This window comes from Cyclopterus lumpus, chromosome 18 (genome assembly GCF_009769545.1).
Source record: "Cyclopterus lumpus isolate fCycLum1 chromosome 18, fCycLum1.pri, whole genome shotgun sequence".
Lineage (NCBI taxonomy): Eukaryota > Metazoa > Chordata > Actinopteri > Perciformes > Cyclopteridae > Cyclopterus > Cyclopterus lumpus.
In genome coordinates, this window is record NC_046983.1 from 8530054 (window position 1) to 8550060 (window position 20007).

General features: G+C 42.4%; 2 protein-coding genes across 2 annotated transcripts; both read left to right on the forward strand.

The window, feature by feature from the left end:
- The first annotated feature begins 1219 nt into the window (after positions 1-1219).
- Positions 1220-3562, forward strand: gpr78b (G protein-coupled receptor 78b). The gene is made up of 3 exons (XM_034557448.1): positions 1220-1893; positions 2004-2117; positions 3325-3562. Exons 1-3 carry the CDS (start codon positions 1220-1222, stop codon positions 3560-3562), a joined length of 1026 nt encoding a protein of 341 aa, XP_034413339.1.
- Positions 3563-7387: 3825 nt separating this feature from the next.
- Positions 7388-13849, forward strand: LOC117748177 (carboxypeptidase Z-like). The gene is made up of 11 exons (XM_034557819.1): positions 7388-7586; positions 8055-8084; positions 8638-9012; positions 10227-10454; positions 10565-10797; positions 11425-11586; positions 11746-11904; positions 12136-12271; positions 12495-12634; positions 12777-12876; positions 13287-13849. The coding sequence occupies exons 1-11, from the start codon at positions 7514-7516 to the stop codon at positions 13637-13639; spliced, it is 1989 nt and encodes a 662-aa protein (XP_034413710.1). The 5' UTR covers positions 7388-7513; the 3' UTR covers positions 13640-13849.
- Positions 13850-20007: the final 6158 nt, after the last annotated feature.

Consider the following 20007-nt stretch of genomic DNA (forward strand, 5'->3'; position numbering starts at 1 on the left):
GAAATGACATACCTGTGTTGGATATTTCCACAGGATTTAAAATTAAAACACTGGTTCAACTGTCTATAAGTAGCATTTCAGAAGATGGAATAGTGGACTTTGTACATTTTCTGATGAGCACCTATATTAAAAACAAACAAAGTATGCAACGCAGGGGAAAGGAGATTGTGTGTTATGTCATTTATTTTGTGATATTGATTTATGAGTTGTTTGATTAAGGGGGTTTTGGTCCGCAGTGTCCTTCATACAAAATAAGACATATAGGTTTCCTCATCATAGGCCTACTTCTGCTGTGTTATTCAACTTGAGTACATAACAACAACAACATAATCAAAGACAACAAACCCACCTGTGATTTGAGGTCATATTCTCTTGTCTATTTCTATGACAGACATAATTTGGTTTGTATGGTGCACAGTGAATCTACAGTATAGCCACGGCGCTATTAATAATTAATTTCAGGAAAAAGATATATTTGGCCCCCGTGCCTCTCCGGCGCGCGTGTGCACCTGGTGCCATTTGGTTGGTCACGCCAGATGCGTCTCCAATTATCCCGCAGCTAGATTGTGCGCGCCCTTTGCTTCCAGACCCACACTTATTTTGATCGAGCCGTGATCAAGACTCAAGAAACTCGCGTGTGAATAACTTGTGATTTAATTTGTATTTGCGCAAAGAAATCAGGCAACGGGAAATCAACACAGAGCAGAAGCTCTCCAACAGGAAAGAGGGTGTGAGTGTGTCAAGGACGAGTTGTTCCCATGCGTCTCCGGGTGTGATTGCCGGCTCTCCACGTGATAACTAAACACGATCAGTCATTTCCGTCGGCATGCTGGTCCTCCTCAGTACCCTATACCGGATCTGCCTGATGAGTGGGCCGCCCTCACGCCCTGCATCACTTCGCCGAGCTCTCCACCTGCACCTGTCGGACGTTAATGGGAAGTAATCGACGCGTTCGAGGAGAGAGAGAGAGAGAGAGAGAGAGAGAGAGAGAGAGAGAGCGAGAGAGAGAGAGAGAGAAGAGAGAGATGGTGGCGGCTGCTCGGTTCAGCACGCTGGACAGCGCTCGTGGAAGTTGGAGAGGACGCACGCGGATGTAATTGAAGTTCAGGAAGGTGCTGCTGGAGAAGATGAGCGACGGGTGACCATGGTTGATCTCAAATGCGTACTACCAACAGCAGGCGCGGGTAGTAGCCCGAGAGCGGACTTCCCGGAGTGAGACATGGACTTTGCTGAAACCCTTTTCGCTTTGTTCATCATCGCGGTCGCGGTCGTCTCGCTGTTGTCCAACTTGTTGGTGCTGCTATGTTTCGTCCACAGCACCGAGATACGCCGACAGGTGCCCGGCGTTTTCACCATGAACCTGTCCTTCTGCAACATACTCATCACTGTGCTGAACATGCCGGCCACTCTGGTGGGGATTATCAGGGACCAGCAGCCGTTCGGGGATTGTGTTTGCCACACGGTGAGCTTTCTGGAGACGTTCCTGACCGCCAACACCATGCTGAGCATGGCGGCTCTCAGCATCGACCGGTGGATAGCGGTGGTGTTCCCCCTCAGTTACTCCACCAAAATGCGCTACAAGGACGCGCTGATCATGGTGTGCTACTCCTGGCTGCACTCCTTCACCTTCTCCCTGACGGCGCTGCTCTTCTCCTGGGTCAACTACAACCACGCGTACGCGTCCTGCACCTTGCAGCCGCGCACGCAGGAAGGCGGCGACAGGACGAAGTTCACGATCTTCACGGTGGTTTTCCACGCCACCAGTTTCATCCTCTCGCTGCTCATTTTGTGTTTCACCTACTTGAAGGTGTTGAAAGTCGCCAGGTTTCACTGTAAGAGGATTGACATTATCACCATGCAGACTCTTTTCCTGCTGGTCGACATTCACCCGAGGTACCAAAAATGCTTCGCTTAGTTATTCATGCGCATGCTTTTTTTTGTTTTACCCCCACATGCCTTTTACATTTATAATTCACAGTCTAAAAGTCTTCTGCTGTTTTCAGCGTCAAACAAAGATGTTTAGCGGAGCAAAAGAGGAGAAAGCAGAGAGCCACAAAGAAGATCAGCATCTTCATCGGCTCATTCATCATCTGCTTTGCTCCTTATGTAATTACAAGGTAAGTCGAATTGATAGTTACCCATAACTCATCGAATTCCCTAAAAAAAACTCATGTACGACAACTTAAAAGATAAATGGCCCTACTGTAACAATACATGTAATATGTAAACAGCATCCCTTCATCCAGACTCATTCCAGTCGTTGTCGACAGAAGATACAGATCTGTCGCTGCATTCGATCAGATCAGATTAGACACAAGTCACAGAGTCTCTCCGGACCACGAGAGGGCTCATTAGTCGCCGGCATCATCCTGTGAACAGGCGACTTCTATACTGAAAAATACACAACACAATGTACAATAAATACTGTACAGACTAGAAGTTAGTGGCTCCCAGAGAAATAAGGAAATGATTCAGGGTTTGTCAGCCAGATGTGGTGCTGATGATCCATCAGTTTGACATTCGGGTGGGAAAAGGGAGAATACATTAACAGGGAAAGAGAGACTGAGTGACCCCTGACCCCATAGCCACTGGACGTATCTTGAGCCACATCTAATTATGATAATTCATAATCATGCATCTGTTCTGCTTATATAGCATTTATGAACATCAGTTATGGTAAAGCATGATATTCTTCGCTCTCTGCAACCTTATGCTTTAACACATTTTTGTTCGGTAACATCAATTAGAAGATCATAAAGTACTGTACAGATAGTGTGGAGTGGGGCCGAAGCTTAAGGTTTCATTTTTAAAAAGCCAAAGCTTTCCCCAGTGGTATTAAACATGTTCGTTTCTGAAATACCTAAAACACAAATCAAACAATGAAATAAAATTTAAAAAACATATATATTATCGTATGTTTACCTTACAATTATGGTATTTGAAAGATTTAAAATGCCATAAAAAAAAGAAAGGATAAAGCTTGCCTGCACCTCCTTGTGCAAATAAAGAGTGCTTTGCCTTTAATGTTGGCGGTTTAAGCTGTTTTATATTTCACTGTATCTCTTTGCGCTTAAGTAGGCCTTTTGAAACTTACACACAATTTGGAAAAACTCAAAAAAGAAGGCTGGAATAAATTTGAAGACCATCTGCTGCTCTTAAAGAATTTCAGGCGATCCTGCCTTCTGAAAGAACACATAACCCCCCTTCATCCAGTCCCTTATGTGTTAAAATAGGTTCAGTCTTACCTAATTCACTTTGAAAATTTAAAAAGCTCTTACTTAAAATGTACTTTGCCTAGTTATGTTTCTGCTGCCGCCCATTCAGGTTGGCCGAGCTCATTCCCTTCGTGGACATCAACCGCCACTGGGGAATCATCAGTAAGTGCCTGACATACAGCAAGGCTGCTTCCGACCCCTTTGCCTACTCACTCCTACGTCAGCAGTACAAGAAAGTCCTGGTTACTGTCGTCAACAGGCTGCTCCGCCGTGACCTGTACCCCTCGTCTGGCCATAACAGCTCTTTAGACACAGAGAATGACTACTGTCTCCAGAGGATCAGCTAATGGCGAACGCCCGGAAACGACAGATACACACCAGAGGCCAAAAATAAAGGTTGCCTCTAGGAAGAAGGCGGGCGGAGGGAAAAAGGACGAGGAGAGAGACAGAGAGGACGGGATATTGTTAGACAGGGAAAAGAAATAGGGGACAGGTCGTGGGTGGGGGCGGGAGGTGGAGAGAGATGGGGGGGGGGGGGGGGGGGGGGGGGGGGGGGGTGAAGAGCACAAGAAAAGAATATAGTGGGCGGGGAAGAATGAGGAGAAGACAGTAACGAGGGGGAGGATGAAGTGGTGAAGGAAAGCGCAGATATGGAGCGATGGGGACTATGTTGGAGACGGCGGCCTCAGACAGACAAGAGATCTGTGATTCAACCCACAAAACTACACAGGTGTTCGCACACAGATCAGACCAATGAGTTTCACCCAATAAGTCATGGGTTCAGATCAATCTAAAGGGGAAGAAGCACACAGCTGGACACAGGCGTCTTCTTCTCTTTGAGCCACATGCATAAAGTGCGGCCGCTTGTACACAACCAACCGCTTCGTAATGATGTCTGCAAATCCACATGTTGTGACCTTTTCCTCACCCGGCAAAACGCAGGGACAGAGGGAGAAGCTGATGGTCGACAGGTGCCGGAGCAAAGGTGTGAAAAGAAGGAGAGACTCCGTTGCTCCTGCTGCTGGATTACGTACTCTTGCTGTGGGCGTGGAGACTCAACTGATGCACATTATTGCCATGTTCTGTATAGACCATGTTAGACTACTTTGCAGTGTCATATCACTGACTATTGATGCACTTTGTCCAATTCTATAGTTACAGGAGCTAAAGGCAAATAACATTGACACCATGATATTAAATGGTAAGGCTGGTGATATTCTATGTTTTGTATATGGCATGGGACACAGGTTAATCAAAGAAATTGCACTACAATTTGGTTTGCATCTACATTAAGCCACCAGAAGGTGTCGCGGACGTTTACTTTCATTTAAAAAAACCAAAACAGGTTTCATACTTTTTTCTGCAGCTGTAGGTTTTAGCAAACACAACTCAAATAGGAGAGGCCTATTTTCAGATGCGGATTAATACGCGTGGTGCACTGTTGAGTATTTATGGCAGCACATGTTTGTTTGACTGAAAATAAACTCTTGCACTGTCACCCAATGCAACAGGGTGATGGTGTTCCTCTTTGGCTACACACTTATTAGTAGGATCTATTGATTATTGGTTTTTGGTCACTTTATGGGATTTCTTGACAGTAAGACACACATAGAATATCACTCGACTTCTCCTTTTAAGCGTGAGTTTGAAACTGAATGTAGTAGAGATAGCCCACGCTTGACTGAAAAGTATTTGTACGACTGTGCTTAGTTTTGCCAGTTGACTGGAGAAAATATTTCTATGGATATTTACAATATGTTATTATATATTTTGCATTGTAAAGAAATAACTTTGTGTCTAGCTAAAAGGGAAGCAATGTGGTGTAGCATATGCTTTCAAAGTGCTTTAAACACTTGGTGTATGTGCCAGATTTGAATATGTGACTTTTTCAGAGATTCTATACTTTAACCAGAATAGCTGCTTTATTATTCAAAATCTGTTTCTTTTGGATGTATTTCATGCACATGCATATTTCTCCCCCTGTAAGCCTCTTGCTCTTCTTTGGCAGTGTTATTAGCTGTAAGTTGAATATGTGCACTAAAAGCTGTCGATTCTAAAGCTATTACAAATATTAATGTTTTCACAGTAATGTCATTGAATCGAGATAATGTCCTTTGATTTAATTTGTAAGTTTGTAAATTAAATTCAAGCAGTTAAAGGTCTTGGACACTAAATAAAAAATAGTAGGTCTTTTTTTTCCAATCACAAATTAATATCTTCTATTCATTATTTGAAATTGATAGATTCAAGTATACTTGAAAGGAAGCATAACTTGTTGACCGTCATTTGTTTCTGCATCACATTGTTTTGTTTGCATCTGCCTTGTGGCCCTAATTATATCAAAGATGATATATATGGTGTACATGTCTCTGTTGCAGTTGCATTATTGCCAAGTGTAATTAAAGAGACGGGTCAAAGATCCTTTTTGCCAATTAGTGATTTTGATTTATTCTGCCTCAGACATAATTTTATGCATGGAAACAGACCAACAGTAATTATTTGCAGCACGAAGTGAAGAAATCACCAGCACCTCTGATTTCAAACGGTTCACACTAAAAGCAGCTCAAAGTGACAGTGTAGTCGGTTTTTGGCAATATTAACACTTCATATCATCATAATCATGGGAAACTGCTAAAGGAGAAAGTGGTGATTAAAATTGCTCGAATGCAAAATGTATCCATGGAAAAATATGTCACAGGGACTTTAGGACACAGTGGTATTTCTACCACCCTCAACTCACTCCACTCTTTACAGGCAGAGGGCTCTAGTCTTGAACCCAGGGGTCCTGCCATTGGTCCTGCGCCCGCATGCCTGCATGATGAATAATCACGCTTCCCATTATGCTAATTCAGATCAGCTCATCTTGAAGGATAATTAGGTAGCATGACCAAATGTTCTGTGTGTGCTTCGGGAACATCAATTTAGGATGTAGAGTTGTTCACTTGATGATGAAGTTAAATTGATAGAAATCAGGTCAGGTGGCAATCACCTCGGCTGAGTCTTGAAGACAATGTATGAATTCTCTTGACAATCAAAGCTTATTTGTTCCGTCTAATGACTATCTCGGTAGACATTTTGAGAACCATGGTTCCTTAAAGGAGAGTTTAAGGGATTAAAGTACTTGTTTGCTTCATAGCCGTTCGCAGCTATTGGGCTGCAGCTCCCACCATCTCAGCTGCAACAACGCTCCCTCTCTTTTGCTTTAATGTTGATTTTCTGGCTCCTAGATGGAGTTTAATGGTAAAGTTTGACTTAATCATCAAAAATGGTCCTTTCAGAAAGGTGTCAAAACTATAGTCATTAGTGTTAGTCTAAAACTCTGCACTGGGATGTATCTTTGAGCACAGAACAACAAGTCATTACAAAAGTGTGGCCCAGATTGTGCATGAGGTCTTCCTGTGATTGGGATTCATAGCAATATTCCACAGATGTCTGCTTTCTGGCTGAGGGATACGCATGTTTGCCCAGGACAGAAACAATCAATCCAATAATTTGGGGCTTTAGCTCGCCTCACAATTAGTGCAGATGAAGCTGCACCTCTTTTGTAGACATTAAGTTGATATAATAAAGACAAAAAAGAGAGAAAGGGAAAGTTGTGTATCATTTACACACAACAGCAAATTGTCAAAAGGCAGTTAGAAACTAGCTCAGCTGTGGGCTTTAGCATCATTATTTCTTAAAGTCAGAACAGAGTTGATATTTTCTTATTCAACACCAATAACACATACATCATTTTCTAAACGAAGACATTGAATGGGCACAACAAAAGTGCTAATATTAATTAAATAATGATGTGTATGTGTAGTGACCCTGGTGTCCATTATTGGTCAAACAAGGTAATGTGACTGAACAATGCAACTGTGAATTATACAGTGTATAGAAAGGATGCAACTCCAATTAAACCAGGTGAGAATATTAAATGAATATAGTGCATTTATTCTTTCAATATTGTTTTTACAGAGAACAAAACTCCAACTAAAGAGATGACAAAAAAAATAAAAACTCTGCCTGCATGCTGCCTTTTTATAATTGAACAACATCTCCGTTAATGAGCGCCACATGTGTCCAAATATGAGGCTCCTTTTTCAATTTTCATACAAACGTCCTTATTTCACCTCGGATCCACTTCCTCTGTAACTTGAGAGTCGTCCGCAATACGTGTACCGAAGTTCGGGAAGTTCGGGGGGAATCGACGCGCACACCCTGTGGCTGCGTGTGTGTGTGTGTGTGTGTGTGTGTGTGCGTGCGTGAGGTGGCACATCGAAACGGAATCAAATAGAGCCCGGAAGAGGAGCACCATGCTGCTCATCCTGCTTCAGTTGCTGGCTCTTGTGTCGTGTGATCCTCGACGGTGTCACCCGGGGGTTCGAGGTAAAGTTCCTCAGCTTTATGCGACAAGATACTTTAATATTATTATTATTATTATTATTATTATGGCGTCACTTGCATCCGGGACCTGCTGCAGGTATTTTACACATTTCCCTTGTGCAGATTGTAGTTCTCGAGATTCATAAACGGACTTTGATGCTGTAAAACTTGTCAAAACAAAAATGCTTTAAAAGTCCGTTTTAAAGGCACAAGACGACATTGATTAGACTTTGGCCTACAGCTTTTCGTGGTACTAATATTCCAGATGACTTTTAAGGATTTAAGATTTACAATCTTGTCAAATATGTTGAACTTTGGTGACTTAATGATACATTTGTAGACCGACAGGCATTTTAGAAAGCTGCTGACGCACCGCGGAGAGATCAAGCAGAGCATTTGCAGAGACCACTCTGCCATCTAGTGTCTTCCACAGTGTCGAACTAATTCTGACATGCTGATGTGTCTTTGCAGGACAGTGCAAGCTAAAAGTGGAAGAAAAACGTGAGTATTCTTGGGCTTGGAGGAAGATGGATGTCGTGCATTGGCTTTTTGTCCTCCAGCTTTCTTCAGGTTGGAGCAGCTGATCGTCTCTCTGGACTGTTTGTCTTCGTAAATGGGATCTTTCTTTTGATGTTTGAGCCTACAACCACACACTTGTTCACACCGGTGAATGACCAGGCTCTGAATCCCCCCGATAGTTCAAGTGTTTGTACGGTTGCATCACTGCTAGTCAAGGTTTTTTAAAAAACGGAAAAAAGGATGAGATCATAAGTCTCACTGGGCGTAGTCTTAATGGATTCTAGTCCGAAAGCCATAAAGATTATCGTGCGTATTTTTAGATGATCAATGACAGTATGAAATATTCATATTCTAATTTTCAGAGATAATAGAAACATTTGGAGCTTATATGATTGAAGACAGCGAGGCTCATCATTAAGTGTGAGATCCATGTCCGGACCCCTCGAAAAAAAAAGACTGATAAAGTGAGATTGCTCATTTACTTTTAAAATGTTCTTAACGTATCAGATTCTTTTTTGTCTTCTCTCCACCTCAGCCAAATGCACGGATGTGTTACTGTCCTACTGCGAAGACATGGCCTACACTCAGACCATGTTCCCAAACATCCTCGGCCACAAGACCCGCGAAGACGCCGAGGCCGGCGCCGAGTACCTCCTCATGAGCGTCGTCGAATCTCTCCTCGGGGGAGAGTGCAACCCGGACATCCGCATGCTGGGCTGCTCTGTGTTGGCCCCGCGCTGTGAGCAGGAGAAGGTGCTGAAGCCCTGTCGCACCAGCTGTGAGGCGGTGCGTAAACGATGCAGTCACACTTTCGAGGGGATAGAGATGGCGTGGCCCTACTTCCTGGACTGCGATCGCTTCTTTGTCAGTGACCTAGAGGGATGCTACGACCCGCTGGAGGGCCTCAGAGGTATTGTATTGTATCGGTATTGTAACCTTAGTGACCGGACCTTTTTGTTTCTTGACTACATATATTCTTATTAAAAATAAATTATTTGTTTTTTGCCTTTTGTCTGCAAGAGAAACACAGGAAAGTGAAGTCCTTTGAGTTTCAATAGAACGGGCATCTGGTTGGCAGCCGTGCTCATGTGGCTCAAAATACAGTCCAACTTGAACGCCTTATTTTCCCCACACAAACCGTCACTTCCACTGGGTCATGTGGCTATTGTCATCTGTTTTTATTAGCAGTCTAGACGTACAAACGGCGCTGTAAATCGCCACATAAATGCAAATGCTGTCTGACAGTATTTTCTAAGAACTGCTGTAAATTCCTGAAGTCAAAAAACTGTTTTGAAAGATACTTCGCTGCCACTAAAAGCAGAAATCATGTGTGAGCCAAGTGAGTGCATGGACAGAAGGAACTGGTTTGAGCATTTATTCACATCATTTTAGCATTTGTGTCCATTAAAATGTCTGGACATGGCTGTAAGAGTCTTAAAGTTAACCAATCAAATGAACTCTCTTAACCTGTACTGCTGAATGCAAGCGTCTCACCTTTTTTATTGTACTGCAAAAGTTTTCCATCAATGTTGAATTTAGTTCAGATGTCTGGCAGCAGGTTGGATAATTATTCCCATATTCCCATTCATTTCAAACTGATGTCATTGTTTCTGTTTTGAAATCATGTGACTTCTTCCCACAATGTCTACATTGCGTGCTTACTTGTAGCAAATCAAATCAAAAAAGACATGGAGAGGGGTATGGCTGCTGCCTCCAAATACAAATGAACTCATAGTAAAGGTCAAAGGGTTAAACTGGCACACTCTTGTTTGAAAGGAAGATTGAACCTAAAATGACATACCTATAATAACAGTTTTACACCATGCAAAGCATGAAATTTAAAGCCGTAGTAGTCTAATGTGGTCCACGTGGTATTAGAGCTATTGTTGGTTTCTGCTAAGTGTGTATACAGAAATAAGGGCCGGCATCAGCCAGTTTACCAGTTCCATGTGTCAGCCGTACTGTATGTCGCCTTTCTACACTCTTTTTGGTTCCTGCAGTTCATACCAGACTCTTGAAACAATCTATTCATAGCCTGGCCGCCTCGCAAGAATGTAGACAGCAGCTTTGTTCGTGGCCAGTCACTGTTATACCTAAAAGATCATTGATGTGTTTTCTCTACAGCGGAGCAGGATGGAGAGGCTGTTGACAGCATGGAATCTCTTCCCCCTGAGGAGCCCGCCACAGCGATGCAGTTCACCTACCACACCAACGCTCAGATGATCAGTATCTTGAAGAGAACCGAGGAACAGTGCTCCGACATCGCGAGAACCTACAGCATCGGCCGCAGCATGGAGGGCAGGGAGCTGCTCGTGATAGAGTTCTCAAACAACCCCGGCCAACGTGAACTGCGTGAGTAAAGCTTGTGTAGTGTGTGAGTGTGTGTGTGTGTGGAGATAAACTGCATTCTTTCTCATCATCGAGGAAGTGAGACCGATTACTGTAAATATGGCCCTCTGTAGTCGAGCCGCAGATAAAGTACATCGGCAACATGCACGGAAATGAAGTCCTGGGCCGCCAGCTGCTGATCTACTTGGCTCAGTACATGTGCTCAGAGTATCAGCTGGGGAACCAGCGCATCCAGACCCTCATCAACACCACCGGCATCCATCTTCTGCCCTCCATGAACCCCGACGGGTACGAGTTGGCCGTTTCTGGACTCCAGGACAACAACTACAGTGATGATGAGGAGGAGGTCGGTTCTCCACCGTCGCATACGAATGTCGCTATGCAGTCTGCGTCTCGTTGTTTTCTGGCTAAACGGCATGCAGAATACACCTGCGCTTATAACATATTAAGATGCAATGCAGCATGAGTGCAGAGCAAAGGAAGCATGCATTAACAATAGTCAACAATCTATTATTTGAAAAAAAAGTTGTAGCACGAGTCAACAAAAATCAAAGCATAAAAGCAAAGGGGAACATCTCAATATGCGCCATAGATTGAGATCTTACATTTAGGACAAATATAGCATTATAGAGCAACAACATCCATGTAACAATCCCAAACTATCCAGAATGCATATATTTTTCATTCACAAGTACATATATGCATAATAACGCCGATTGGATAATTTACCCAGCATTATTGCACATGTTTATGGAACTGTTGCAGGACCAGATATATAAATATATAAATGCCATGTAGACTGAAGTGTTGTAAATAAATATCCCATCAGTAAGTCAGTTGCAAATATAACATCCCTTCAATTACTTTATGCATAATACTGTTAAAATTCATAGTCCCTTAAATCATAAATACTTAAATGAATAATATTCATTATTGGCTAATTTTCGGAAACACCATTGTGTGACTTCCTCAGGGTCCCAGATACGATTCTTGGAACGTCGGCCGGAACAACGCTCAGAACATCGACCTGAACCGAAACTTCCCCGATTTGACGTCCGGCGTTTACGGCCGACGGCGACAGAGGCGCCATCGCACCGACCACATCCCAATCCCAGACTATTACTGGTTTGGTAAGGTACAGTATGAATCCTTATCCACAGAGGTCGTGAAGCCAGTGAATGATGTTTTATTGTCTAATGGGTGACATTACTGAGGAACCGCACTACCACTTTAAGTCCAATGAACTGATCTGTTTAATTTCTCGCTCCAAATAAGTCTTAATGCTTCAATCCAGATTGCACCAGAGACTTATGCTGTCATGAAATGGATCCGCTCCATCCCGTTCGTGCTCTCCGCTAACTTCCATGGTGGCGACCTGGTGGTGTCCTACCCTTACGATCTGTCCAAACACCCGCTGGAGCACAACATGTTCTCCCCGACTCCGGACGACAAGGTGAGCGGGCTCCTTCAAACGCATCGCCGGTCAAAAAAAACGCATCGAATCCACAAAATGAGAGAAGGAAAACGCGACATAACTTTAGCATAATAATCTTTAATGAATAATAGCTGATGCAAATAAACATGGCTCTTTGACATCCGTCCAAATAAAACTGCGTCCTCTTTATTTTTATCTTCTTTTATCGTCTGTTATGAGAAATTACCCCTAAAGCTTTTTATTCCTCAGGTATTCAAGCTTCTTGCAAAAACATATGCCAACGCCCATGAGAGAATGTCCAATGAAAATGCCCAGTGTGGACCGTCTCGTTCAAACAGCCAGAAAGGAACTGTTAATGGAGCACATTGGTCCAGCATTGCAGGTGGTGAGTGGAAGAATTTAACATTATTCCTCTAACAGTGTCTCAGAGTTCACTATAACTATAAATGAGATGCCAGATGAAGCCACTAGGCGTCGCTGTAAGACCAGTCCTGATGGAGCATCAGGGAAGCAGTGAGGAGGAACCTCTGAGAGGTGAACGGTCACCGATCAGGATGGTTTCTCATAGATTTCTGGGTAATGCAGTTTTGATTGTGTCCCCCTATCAGGCATGCAAGACTTCAACTATCTTCACACCAACTGTTTTGAGGTGACTGTGGAGCTGGGTTGTGATAAATTCCCTGCTGAAGAAGAATTGGTTACCGGCTGGCAAGAAAACCAAGAGGCTTTAATCACATTTATGGAAGCGGTAAGAACGTGATTATGAGAACAAGAGAAGCATACGACAAGCAGTAAGAGAACAAAACATGCACAGGATAAGAGTAAGCAGTCAAAGGTTATGGAATATTAGCGGGTCGGAAAAATCATATCTGTCCTGTGTTGTTCCTCAGGCCCATGGAGGTATCAAAGGAATCGTTACAGACGAGGAGGGAAATGCCGTCAAAGGTGCACGAATATCAGTCCGAGGAATACGGCATGACATCACCACAGGTAATTCATATCAGCTGCTGACACGATGCACCATCGTTCACAGATGAATTAGCCAAAACTATGACATCTGTTTCCTTTCTCCAAGTTGTTGTGGACAACATGACACCATTTGTTCTAATTAAGGGGCCCTCCAGCCATTTAGTATCACACTTCCTAAAAAATGATGGGACTTTTAGAGATAAAAGAATGGTACAAATTGGGGCACGTGCAAGTTGGGCGCATTTCTACTATCCGTCCTATTCGACATGAGTGCTGCCTGGCGTACACCGTGTCTGGCAAATTCCACTGTAGCACTGTCTTTGCCCGCGATGAGTGTCGTGTAACATTGGTGTAGTGCCCCTTCCAATATGTCCGACTCAGCTACAAAGCATGTAAGTCCAAAACACTCCGCCTCCTTTCTCCCTGCACAGCTGAAAACGGAGACTACTGGCGCCTCCTCTCCCCCGGCATCCACATCGTGACCGCCTCGGCTCCGGGCTTCTCCAGAAGTGTGAAGAAAGTCCAACTGCCTCGTCACATGCAGGCAGCAGGCCGGGTGGACTTCGTGTTGCAGAAAGATGTGCTCGACACGCAAGAGGAGGATGACACCGTCCTGTCAACGGACACCTATGAGCGCTTTGACCCGTATAATCATTACGAGCGCTACACAACAATGTCGGATTTGAGCCACAACCGCGAGCAGAGGGCAGAGAAGCCCTGGTGGTGGGACTACTTTGTCCCGCCGGGAGGCCCTGCACCAACCTGGCTGCTCAAACCCTATTAGAGGAGAATGAATAGCATCTATTTCTACAGTATACACACACACACCAAGCTGTTATGTAATGAATGTGCTGCTCTTTATTGATGAAGTTTGGTCCCAACATTACTTCAGTTAATACAAGAATGTAAAACACTTTTATAACGATTTTACAGCAGAAATAAATCACTTTTGTATCAATTATTGTATTAAATCCCAATGTGAGTCCTTACAGCTGCACGTAATCCCTCTTTTCTTTTACATCCTTGGAAGGCAAGTTTATTTGTTCAGCTAACAAAAACAACATTAAAACAGTTATAGTAGGTAATGAAACCAGGAGGCCATTAGGGGGCAGGCTGCATCAACTTCTGGCCCAATTTATGCAAACCATGAGGTCTGGTTTTTCTTCCACACAGAGTACAATTTGTAGAAATGTCAGAAATAGTTATGTGCAGGTGTGTCTTGAACAATACGCTCAGATATTTGATATGGTTAAAATACTTTATTTTGCATTTGTTTCTGTTTAACTGTTGCCGGGCTGTAGGTTACACATCTTACTTCCAAATGTAATATATTACAGCAAATAACACAGCACTAAAGTTAGTTATAATTAATTCATATTTTAAAAAGTCCTTAAAAAAACATTAATATATGAGACCTTATAGGGAAACATTATATACTTGGGGTCATTATAACAGTATGGTGAGTAGTTTCCCAACTCTGAATGTTTTGTGTAAATAAAATGGACTTGAGGTAAAAGCCTCAAATTGTTCCATAAAAAACAAAGAAAGAAAACATATTTTTAGTAAGAGAAATACGTTCTGTCTTCTTTCCCGTCCCAATGATTGTCTTGCGACCGCTCAGCTTTATTTTGAAGAACAAGAGAAGAAAGAAGAAATAAAAAGATTTAATAAAAATGTATCTTATGCAGCTCCCAAAAAAACAACAACACAAGTTCACCTTAACAAAGCCAAGTGGACACAACATCGCCCCAATGAAAAGTAGTACAAATTGGAGTAAAGCGTGCTAGAGCGTTGCCACCCTCAGGGTCCAGTGAAGTCCCAAATCCTATCAACAAAACAACTCTTTCTGTAAGGTCATGAAAGAAGCATGGGAAAAGCAAATTACCCCCGCATAAAGGTCGAGGAATACCATTACACAATCACAGAGATCAGTCCGCTCCGTGAACTAGTTGACCCAATGACGAATCAGTGAAAAAAAAAAGAACAGGCTTCTCTGGGGGGATTTACAAAACACAAACACATGATTTGGCATCAAACAGAAGGAGAGACCGCCATCTACAGACGAGCTGGCAAATACTCTACGTAGTCGCATTAAAACATGACCCGCGGAGATACCGTCAGATGGCATGGCGTATTTTTCCATGAAATAAAAGCATGTTTATGAATATATTATATTCATTAATGGTAATAGTTTGTATTGTAATGGAGGTACAACAGAGTCCAGCAGCATCTTGGGTCCTTTCCTCAGCTGACGGAGGTTGCCAGCTGTTGTAAAGATGGTAGTTATCCTCAGTGATCACTCATTATGATAACAGGTGGATATCGGGGAGAGTAAGACTCTGTCTCCATGACAACAAGGCAACTCCATCCATAGAGGAAGGACACAGGAGGTGGGCCTTTCTTGGTTTTTCTCCACCAAACTGTGGTTTCTAAACTCAAAAAGGAATTTTCAAACTCAGCTAATATAAAGTGCTTTAACATGAAGTTGGACATATCTTTAAGATGGGTTTAGATAACATGTATGTGGTAGAATGTATCTAAGTAGCCCACTAAAAGTGAACTTCTGCTACATCCTTTTTAAATATTGTACATTTTACTCCATTACATTCATAGGTATCAGCTATCATACATTATCTATAACAAGACCCAACATTCTGAACTTATTCATCCGTCCCTTTCTTTGCAGAGATTTTCATGTCAGAATTTGATTCTGTTGTTTGTTTTGAGAGTGTTTGCCTGATCAAAAACAGAGCTTTAAATAAAGATTAAAACCAGAGCATTCGTCTCAGTTTGGCATTTAAGGATGATTTGTTTCCAATTTTGTCTTTTTTTGCAATCAGTGTTATGTGTAGAAACATTTAAAGGCAACACACAAACGCCATTCTCATACCACACATTTTAAAATTCAAACTTTATCATGTAACACTAAATACAACCATTTCACATAACAGTCCAGTATCAGAGCCATGCAATTTGGCCATCATTAATGCTATTAATTACAGGGTTACTTAATTACTGTGTTTTTATGTCTGGTGTGGAAAATGCTTATTGCTATACAGTTTGCAGGGAACCCCATGACTGCTGGGGTCAAGGTCAAAGGCCATTCTAAATGATTGTTACACCATCTACTGGTGCAGAGCTGCACATTAAAAAAAAACATATATATATATATATATATTTTTTTAATCTGAAAGCAAACTCATATGGTTTTATTTGAAATAAGCATTGCTTATTTCTGCAAAATCATGTTTGCACTCTTATGGGCTATAAATAGATATTCATATCTCAAGTTGCAATTGAGGCTGCAATCAATTTTGGAAAATGTTACATGGAGCAAAAGAATACTTGAAATACCTGCAAGGGTTGGCAGCGTATGCTCCCCCTTAATTAATTCTGTGTTAGTAGGGCAGACAGTTGTTTCCTTTAAATGTGACATAGTAGAGTTGAATGGATCAATGCTCAGAGTTTCAAAAGCCACAAAGAGAATACAACTTTACTGATTTTAGATATAGAAGAAGAAAAAACACCACACACATTTGACTTTTTTTAGAAAATACATTGTTAGATTCTGTTTGTTGACACTTCTGTAAATGTCTGTAAAACTCTTAAGTGTGCTTTTTTGTGCACAATTTAGTTGTCATCAATATTAAACAAAATAGTTATGTAGTTCTTTTATGTATACATTTGACAACAGCTCAATAAGTGTCAATGTAATGCAAATGAAAACGGCAGGCTAATGAGATCATGTTGTTGTTTTGCTTTTGGGAGTTGGATAGCTGTTCTATTGTTTATAGCATTACAGCATCTGTATAATTCTTGAGATAATCAAACAATCATGGAGCCATCTATATAGCACACACAGGAAGGCGTTTAATGACATTTGCTGTTTATGAACATCAGTTCCAAAAGTTGCATTGAAATTGACTATTTTATTAAGATTTACATTCAAAACTTTATTGCCTGCCGCAGAACTTCCGTATTCTCTTCAGGCGGCTCTTCTTAACTTCACCTTCATCAGGTGACCCGCCATTGGCCGACATCCCCTCCGCTGGACCGGCTGCAGAAGCAGCTGCTGCGTCATCGACCGAGCGAGGCGTATTCATAATGCCGTCGTAGGAGCGAGAAGCGCCTGAGCCTGAGCCATTTGTTGGCGGTGTGGCTGAAGCCTCGTTGTCAGAAAGAAGTTCATTTTCCGACTCCTCCGTTGGGCAAACCAGCATTTTATAACAGCACTCGTTGACACTGAATAAAACATGACAATCAATGGATGAATCAGTCCATCGTGGTGCAAATCTATCCAACCACGTAACTACGGGACGCAGTAACTTACTACGAGCTGGTGTCCATCTCATCCACAAGATGGGTCATTGTGACGAAGGGGTTCTGGAGAGCCTTCTCAGGAGTGATCCTCTTCTCAGGGTCTGTATGGAGAAGGGATTTCAGGAGCCTCACAAACGATCTTTGGTCCTCGAGCTCAATGGATTCATGCATCTCTGTGTCGAGCTGGATTTGAAAAAAAAGTATTCTGTTCATCTGCTTCCTCTTAGAGACACAGCAAATTGTATACATGAATCATTTCCTCATGAAATGGAGCACTTACCGAGATCAGGTCATCCAGGCTCTCCAAAGGCCTTGTACATGTTTTAAAATTAATTACGGTGTCATGCCGGTATTCCCTTGGGGTCTGCAGGAACAAAATATAAAAGTCAGTTACTTCTTCCTCGATGTGTTTACCATTTAAAAGAATTGTAGTCTAATCGGGAGACAACGGGTTAACATACCTTCAGGGACCATGTTGGGCTGCCCGAGTCGTGCTGGTTTACCTTAAAGTATTTGTGAGTGTAGTTACCAGCACTGAGGAGGTGGTCCGCTGGCTGGCCCACTGTGTCAACAATGTCTTTCATCTGGAGAGAGGATAAGAATCACATCAGCCAAAATCCTACATCAAATGTGTGTGGGACAGTATGTAACAGTCTGTGCATTTAAATCCAGATACATTTGAGCACTTACAGACTGGTACTCGCAGTGTATCGCAAACGGGTGGTTGGTGAGGTACATCCACAAGAGCACACAGCCGAGACCCCACATGTCGATGGCCTCGGAGACGGGGAGACCCAGGGTGACCTCGGGCGCCCTGTGTTTTGCGCACAAGAATCACAAGAGCTGTTTAACACGTTGTCAAATGCAGCATCCGGCAACCTCCGATAGACACACAACTACAGAGACGTTCAAAGAGGAGCTCTGTAGATCGAACCTACCTGTAACCCAGCGGTTGGATTGAACACCCGCGTAGCTTCTCGGAGATGAAGAAGGACAGGCCGAAGTCTATGAGTTTCACCCTGAAGGGCTCACCAGGGTGGTCCACCAGCATTATATTGTCTGACTTCAGGTCTGAGTGAACCACACCGATGCCTTTCAGGGCTTTTAAGGCCACCAGCAACTGCAGAGGCAAAGGAAGAAATGCGGACGTTTATAACGGAAGAGATACATTTATGTGCACAGTGTGTGTTAGAACATGCATCATGCTGTTTTAAAGAATGAGTTTTAAATATCTCTCTTTTGAGTATATAACTTCTTCCTCGTCTGACTGAGCACATTGCCATTACTTGTTCACAGAGTGTTCGGAGTCACAAAGGCTTTACCTGCTGTGCAATCGGCCGTATCTCACTGAGAGACAGTGGCCTGCCGTGTCTGTCCATGAACAGTTGATGAAGACTCCTGTCTAGCATCTCAAAAGCTAGACAGGTTTGTCCTTTGTGTTCAAACTTTCCAAGGAACTGGACCACGTTGGTCTTGACTGGGTCAAGAACCCTCACTGCTTCGAGCATTTTTATCTGTGGAGAAAAGAAGAACAATTACTCAGCATGGTAACAAAGCAGCTCATTTAAAAAGATAATCACCAAAAAGAATGAAATAATCCTACCTCTCTTTTTTTGGCTAAGCTATTTTCATTTTTTAAGATCTTCAGGGCCATTTCCTGTGATGTGATTAAATGTACACATTTGGCTACTTTGCCAAAGCTCCCTTCCCCAATGAAGTCCTGAATGAAGTAGCGATCTGTGTTGTTGCACACTATGTCGCTCTTTTTTACCTCAGATGTCCTCTTCTCATCCAAAACAGCTGACAGACAAGCAGTTAGTGGAGAGAAAAAGGACACAAGAAGGTGCTGAGAGTCAATATACACAAATATACTGCATATCTGAAACATTCGTTCAGCTCATGTATATTTTAAATGTCATGTTAAAAAACATGATCAAAAGCTATAGTTATTAGTATTCAGATCCTTAACTGAAGTAGAAGAAGCAATACCACACTGATATCATAATCTATTATATCCTATGGAATCATTACAGCACTTAATCTGCTAAATAATTTTTATTTCAACCGTCTTATCAATGTAGAGTAAAAACATGTTCCTCTGAACTATAGTGGAGTAGACGTGTAAAATAGCCTAACATTTAGATATAGGTGTCCTATCTACAGTACTTGAGTAAATGTACTTAGTTAGCTACTTCCAACCGCTCTCTGTGTGTTTTCAGCTTTTCTTACTTACCAAGGTTTTCCTGAACGCACTTCATCTTTAACTAACAACCAAGTTGGTTTGTAGGTAGCGAGGGTAAACTGACCAGTTAACCAGTTTACAGGACATAGTAGGATTCTTCATGTCATGATATACCATGATAGAGCTGGTCAGTTCCATTCTAAAGAGAGTTCCATTCTAAAGTCAGTTCCATTCTAAAGAAAGCTAGATGCATTGTTCCAAATACGCTGTTAATATTGACACCAAATTTATTAATTTAATTATAGATTAATTTAGTTCTCTCTGGTCCACTTTAGCCACACTCTGGTGTCCTCTGGTGTGTGACATTTGTAATTGTGTCTATGACTTTGTGTGCAGACATTCCCATCCGAACCAGAACAGAGGAATTGAGAGCTGCCGTTGCATGTGGAGGTGAAGTCAGAGCGTCTCTGCATGAAGCTGAACAGAAACCATTAATGTCAGTAATGCAGGGCATCCATTTGACTTTCAGGTCAGAGGTCAGAACATGTCCCAAACGAACAAGGTGTTCATTAAGTGTTCGGCTTTTTGTCAGTTTATGGCTGCTTTTCATTTGAATTCATTATATTGATGAACTGGGAGCTGCATTCACA

Bases quoted from the DNA above. Each gene is read 5' to 3' on its own strand.
- gpr78b (XM_034557448.1), top strand. From the start codon at position 1,220: ATGGACTTTGCTGAAACCCTTTTCGCTTTGTTCATCATCGCGGTCGCG. The intron at 1,894-2,003 runs GTACCAAAAATG...TGCTGTTTTCAG, and splicing joins CTGGTCGACATTCACCCGAG to CGTCAAACAAAGATGTTTAG. The intron at 2,118-3,324 runs GTAAGTCGAATT...CCGCCCATTCAG, and splicing joins GCTCCTTATGTAATTACAAG to GTTGGCCGAGCTCATTCCCT.
- LOC117748177 (XM_034557819.1), top strand. From the start codon at position 7,514: ATGCTGCTCATCCTGCTTCAGTTGCTGGCTCTTGTGTCGTGTGATCCT. The intron at 9,013-10,226 runs GTATTGTATTGT...TTTTCTCTACAG, and splicing joins CCCGCTGGAGGGCCTCAGAG to CGGAGCAGGATGGAGAGGCT. The intron at 10,455-10,564 runs GTGAGTAAAGCT...GGCCCTCTGTAG, and splicing joins CCCCGGCCAACGTGAACTGC to TCGAGCCGCAGATAAAGTAC.